Source organism: Plectropomus leopardus, unplaced genomic scaffold, assembly GCF_008729295.1.
Source record: "Plectropomus leopardus isolate mb unplaced genomic scaffold, YSFRI_Pleo_2.0 unplaced_scaffold29476, whole genome shotgun sequence".
In the NCBI taxonomy this organism is placed as follows: Eukaryota; Metazoa; Chordata; class Actinopteri; order Perciformes; family Serranidae; genus Plectropomus; species Plectropomus leopardus.
In genome coordinates, this window is record NW_024632130.1 from 305 (window position 1) to 6,740 (window position 6,436).

At 41.0% G+C, this 6,436-nt stretch overlaps 1 protein-coding gene across 1 annotated transcript; it reads left to right on the top strand.

Moving 5' to 3' along the window:
• The first annotated feature begins 570 nt into the window (after positions 1-570).
• LOC121938433 (homeobox protein ceh-37-like) lies at positions 571-2,602 on the top strand. The gene is made up of 4 exons (XM_042481678.1): positions 571-592; positions 711-758; positions 1,068-1,336; positions 1,853-2,602. The coding sequence occupies exons 1-4, from the start codon at positions 571-573 to the stop codon at positions 2,600-2,602; spliced, it is 1,089 nt and encodes a 362-aa protein (XP_042337612.1).
• The last annotated feature ends 3,834 nt before the right edge of the window (positions 2,603-6,436 follow it).

The window sequence follows — 6,436 nt, forward strand, 5'->3', positions numbered from 1 at the left end:
AATTTCCCCCGAAGATCAGCCAAGTATCTCTGATTCTGATCATTAATAAGCACAAAATAATGCTGTAAAAAAAGAAAAAAAACAATAATGTATGAAAAAAATATATTTTCTGTCTCTGGGCTTTCATTTACATGTATAATATTTGACATGTCACAAATTCAGCAGCACTAAACACCACAAAAAACACAGTCACATGCAAGTCGTAAGTGGTATCGATGAGGCTAACAATCACAGGAAGACTTTCCTTTGTCTCTCCCGAGATCATTCTGCTGTGGGTCATATTTGCCATTGACCTTACAGCCTCTTTGAAAGGGATTAGGTGATAACGGGGAGATGAGGGGCCACTCTGGTCAGAGGACTTTTGAAAACCACCCATCCTCACCCCACCCCGACACTCCTCTGCCTCTACCATGGCCTTCTGGGGTCTCAGGTGATCAATATAAAGATACCCTGACACGAGCAGGAGACACAGTCAGAGACTCTCAGTGAAGGATCACACTGACCTCTGTCACATCAGAAATCCATTAGAAATCCATCTGTTTCCAGAGCTTCATTCACTTAACCGCCTCTATGTGGAAGGAGTCCAGTAACGGTAAGAAATGCTTTTTTAATCTATAATATTGCTTGTTGAAAACCATCTTTTTGTGGTCTGTTTTGCTTCTTGTATTCATAATCTGTGTTAGCTCTTGAAACCTTTTTGTATGATGTAGCCCTGGATGAGTCAGTTCAGGGTTTTTTTAACTGGCCTGAGTTGCCAGGTGAGTGGGTGCATCATCATGACCCAGGTAGTGTCAGCAATAACAGAGAAGCCTCCTCAGATTTTTTTCTAGATTAATTAGGTTGTGCAGACACATTAGTACTCATTGCATTGTACTACAAGGCGACTCATGAACCTACTATCTACAGAAGGGGAGCTGAAAACTTCTTCAAGAATTAACTAATATTAGAACCAGCTTTGGTTTAACCAATGAAAAAAACACACATTGGCAGTGGTACTAACAGAGTGATAGCTTTCTGTGTAGTAGCATTAATTGTAGAAAAAGACTAATCGGCACTTAATTCCTCAGGAAAACTGCCTGGAAACCTACACAATACTTACACCTCCTGTGGCTCCTGTCTGATGTGCAACCTGCTCTCTCCTCTTCCTTCAGATGATGCCAGACCTGCAGCCTCCAGCGGCAGCTCCTCTCGCAGCGCCAGTCGCAGGAAGAGAACCAGCTTCTCCAAAGAGCACGTGGAGCTCCTGCGTGCCACCTTCGAGACCGACCCTTACCCTGGTATCAGCCTCAGAGAGAACCTGTCCCAGACCACAGGCCTGCCAGAGTCACGCATCCAGGTACACTGACAGAATCCATGTATCTGTGGAACAGATATGATGAAGAAATAAATTAAACTGAGCTGTTTAGACTCAGTGAAATTGCAGGTTTAGGAATTATCGTTAATTGAGGAGTTGGAAACTGGTGTTGTTTCAAGATTAAATGCACAAATGCTTTTCACACAGTAGCTACAAACACACACACGGAGATGTTTAGCTGTGTTGTGAAAGGCTTTTTTCCTTATCATAAAAAGGCTCTGTTTTCAAATGCATTCTGCATAGGATTGTAGATACAGCTATTCTTCTATCACTTTATTTCTTTATCTTTAAAGACGACACCAGTTGTTTTTATCAGTTTCTTGTTTGAGCTGACAGATAGAGCGTACAGCATAGATCTGACAGCTAACTACTACTACTATTACTAGATCTGCTCTCCCCCAACTGCACTGGTGCCAGGAGATGATTAACAGAACAGAATGTGTTGTTTATCTGTCCTGATTTCAATCTAAGCTCCTTTCTTCTCTCTTTCCTGTCCAGGTGTGGTTTCAGAACAGAAGAGCTCGCACCCTGAAGTGCAAAGGAGCCAAGAAAGCGCTTTGGCAGTCTGATAGCCCCATCCACGATGCTCTATCACCTCACACTGTAGCCAGCAGGGGCCTGCAGGTTGGCTCTGTCCATCTGCCGTCTCAGGGCCCTCCACCAGCCTACCCCACCCAGGTGAAGGAGGAGATGGAGGAAGCATGCTACTATGGACAGCACCCTCCAGCCTACTCCACCATTGATGAGCATGGACACTATGGTTCTGTGTACGGGCTCCAGCAGGGCCGATCCCTGGGAGGCGGCTCCAGCCCATCACTGAGGGGCTTCTGGTCCCAGCCAAGTACCCAATCCTCCCCTGTCATGCCACAGTGGTGCCATTCTCCCCTAGAGATGAGAAACTACAGTTCAACGTCCAGTCAGGCAGCCTTTGTGTATCCAGGATCAGCAGAGCAGCAGATGTATATGCCCTGCTCCACCTCCCACTCCTCAAGTCCAGACACCCCTGATTCTGGATACTGGGACGCCAATCTGGAGAACAGCCCACAAGCAGAAGGTCAGTACTCCCAGCTGGAGGACTCTTGGAGTGGCGCTCCTCTGGGAGGGGAGTCCGGACATCCAGCGCTAGTTCAGCATGCCCCCCTGCCAGAGCTGTCCCTGCAGGAGATTCTGGGGGAGCTGAATGAGGACTGGTTGGGAGGCGAGGGACTGGACAGCCATGTGACTGGGGATAAAATGGCTTTCTGCTAAAGACTCATTCATAAGGATTTTCAATGGACAACTAAAAATCATTTGTATTATTTTGATTCCAGTCATTATGTTCTGCTTTTGAGATGTGTATATAGAAGAAATCCAAAAAGTCTGACGAACTATCGGAAATGGGATCCACATTTTCACGATTTTATTTATCCCATACTGACTACAGTCTCTATTGATTAATGTATTTATTCATTTTTCTGCTTTATTTATACCCTCCTGTGATTTTCTGCACTTTTATACAAATAAATCAGTCGTAATAAACCACAATGACATTGTTTCCTTTGTTGTTTTTTTCCCCCAAAAGAATTTGCTTTAAGTTCATTTACAACCGATAATATTTGGCTCTGTTGATGTCAAAAGAACCAAATCCATTCCTCTGCTACCCCGATAGGAAAGGTATGCTATCAAGTTGGGGGAAGTAGGTCACACACTACAGCCAGCAGATGGCCTCTGTGATCAGATCTCAGCTAAACCTCCTCTGGAGGAATACAAAGGCCAAAATGAAGGTTTTTTTCCCAAAGAATTCTAAACTGTTTAAAAAAAAAAAAAGACTTTTTTTTTAGTTTTCAGTTTCAAAAGAACTTTTTCAGTTTTTCACATAATGAAATGACTCTCACAACATATGTTATAGCATACGCTCACATAACAGACACACCAATAAAAGTTATCACTTTTACCTCTTTTAAAACACATTTGCATTTGAATGTTTTTTGTCTAAGAGCAAGAGCATTATTAGGGCTGTCATATTTTGAGATCTGACATTTATGACTTTTATTTACCCATAGTTCAATCTTACCATGGTCCTATGTTCCACAGATTTATATGGCACATAATGGGAACATGACAGTGTTTTCAAGGTCCTTTGTAACCCATATAGCACATAATGGGAATGTCCCCAAGGTCTGTATAAGCTTACTGTGACATGCGTGAGGTTAGGGGACTAAAATCATGACTCTGAGATTGATTACATTGTACGGGCACAAATCTTTGTCTAAATATAATCACTCTTTCTGTCAGAACAGTTCCAAAATTAATTGTAGCCCGAGAAATGAAAACAAAATATTACAAGCATTAATTAACTGACAAATTAAGAAATGAAAAAAAAAAACAAAAACTAGGGATCACAAAAGAGATTAAAGGCCACGTTTAATTCCCATTTCTAAACAAGTTATGGTTAGTGAAGAGTTCAAAGGTCAGGATAAGATAAGGTAACAGCTTACTATTCCCATGTCCAAACAAGTTAAGGTTAGGAAAAAAGACCTGGTAAGGAGATTGGGTTCATGCAATCTTACTCATCAATTTTAATCTTGAATTTGATCTAAATTATTTATGGCTTTGTCAGATATGTCTCATGTATTGATATACAGAGTAAACAAAAGGCCATTTTGGGGACAGAGAGTGACAAGAATGGCATTAACACAATGGGAAGGTTAATGTGTGTTAAGAGAATATTACACTGTTGAACATGGGAGCATAGGATAGCTAGCTGGCTACACAGTCCACAGTCTGACAATACTATTTATTGATGTATTTTACTTAGCTGATACTGATTAGCTATAATGAAGCTCCGTTATTCCAGTGCTTTATTCCTATAACTTGGTTTTTGTTCAAGAGCCATTTTGTAATTTTACACTTCAGCTTATCTGAAAGGTCATTGTCTTTTTACTTTTCCTCACAGAACCTCAGTCAGTCCCCCATCAGCTGGGCCTACTGAGGGTTAAATTGCCAGGTCAAGATGAAAGAAATCTCATCTTTTTACCAACAAACCACCCCCTATGTGCATCAGCCCTGTGTATCCAATGACCTGATGACTTTAATGTATTTCTTCATCAAACGTGCAATGGAAAAAGCCCATGACAATACACAGGATGCTCGGCTTGAGGCTTGACACTGTTTCCCAGTAATATGTGCTCATGTTGTTTAGACTGTTTTGGCTTCCTGCCTTCATCTTCAAGATGAGAGGAAGGGTGTTGTCCTTTTGTTAGTGTCTGGCGATGGTTCCTGTTGCCAGAACAAACACCCAACGGGCCTGACGCAGGGTGGAACATGACTCTTTCCTCATGTACTCACTAAAGATAGATCAGCAGAGGAAGTGTCGCAGACTGGCGGCGTCTGACGTGTGTTGGGCAGGTGTTCAGCAGCATGTGACGTTCAATAAACGAGATGCTGGATGCAAAGGATACTTGCAAAGCAAAATTTGATTAATTCAATTTTCGAATAATTCTGCCGATAACTGAGTAGCTTATTTTTTTAACATGTGACCATTATCTAATATGCATAGGCTGCAACGTGGCAATGCCCTATAGGGTAACTAAGACTAATAGCCCACATTAACTCCACTTTTGTACAATTTTGATGTACTTGTAGCCTAATTTCCTTTAATATTTCCATTTTCTGTTACTTTATACTTCCAGGCTTCTCCACCACACTTCACAGGCAAATGTTTTATTTGACAGCTTTAGTTAATTTGCAGATTAAGATTAATAATACAAAATGTAATCAACAATCAACATTTAATGATGTAGTATCATAGGTTAAGTTTATGGTAAAATGTTTTTGGTCAAAGGGGGAGTTTCACAATACACCTTTACCCGCTGCAACATTAAAGTGTTGAACACATGAATAATAATTATAATCCAGGACTACATACATTATTCTGCATGGGCCATTCTCCATCATGAGTTCTTTTACTTCAGATACTTTATATTTTCATGCTTTATCTACTGCTTTATTAACTACTGCAAAAGCTGAAAGAATTTTATATTCCTGTGCCCGAGCTGTCTGGGAAGAAGCTGGTCTCACACACACATACACAAAAAAAGTGAACATTGTGATGTCAACAAATTCGTAGGCTACTGTGCCTTGTCCCTCCTCCTCTTCCAATTGCCTCAAATGACATTTGCAGGAATCCACTGCGTGGTTTGGCCATTAGAAGCTATCCAAGGAGGCAGAAGAACCGCAGATTATCTGTCTCGTGTACTACTGTGTGGATATAGAGACAGCAAGTAATTTCTTAAAAAAGTAACCAACCACAGCTTTGAAGTCAATACTTTAAATTAACCATGGATCTCACGAATAGCCACTACCTGCCCAACACCAAACAGCAGCAGTTAGGTAACTGATGAATAGGAGACCAAAACAGAGCTCAAAGAAAAATGGATGAACTGACATTTATCAGGTGGACACAAAGACGACTCCAAATGAATGCTAATGTTAGCCTACGCCATGTCTGCTGCAGGTGTAGGTCAAACACTCATTCAGTTATTGGGGCACAGACACACTGCTCTAACATGCTTATTCTAACATGGTAGCATTTAGACAGATAATATTTACCATGTTCACCATCTTAGTTTAGCATATTATCATGCTAAAAATAGCAAATTATCAGTAAACACACAAAGTAAAGTTGTGTTATTAGTCTGCAGGTATTTGGTCATAAACCAAAGTAGCCTATTGGACTATTGGCCTATTTTGACCTCATTATGATGCTAAATGAAAAGCCACGGGATAAATAAAGTCATTAGGGACCGTGAAAACAAAAATTTTGTGGTGATCCGTCTTACAGATTGTGTCTTAAAAGTCATTTCTTCTATGTCACGGTACAGGCAATATTTTCAAGCACTGATATTTCAACAGTCAAATTTGTGGTTTTATTGCAATGCCTAATAGCGCCACAAGGTTGTGCCTTCTTTTTGTTTTGCTGTGATAAACTACAGTTGAGAGTCGAACACACAGTGTCACTATACACTGCTCTGACATCCAGATAGGACTCTCAACAGTAACGAGGTAGGTGCAGGTTATGTGTCTATGTTCTACTGCTCATGT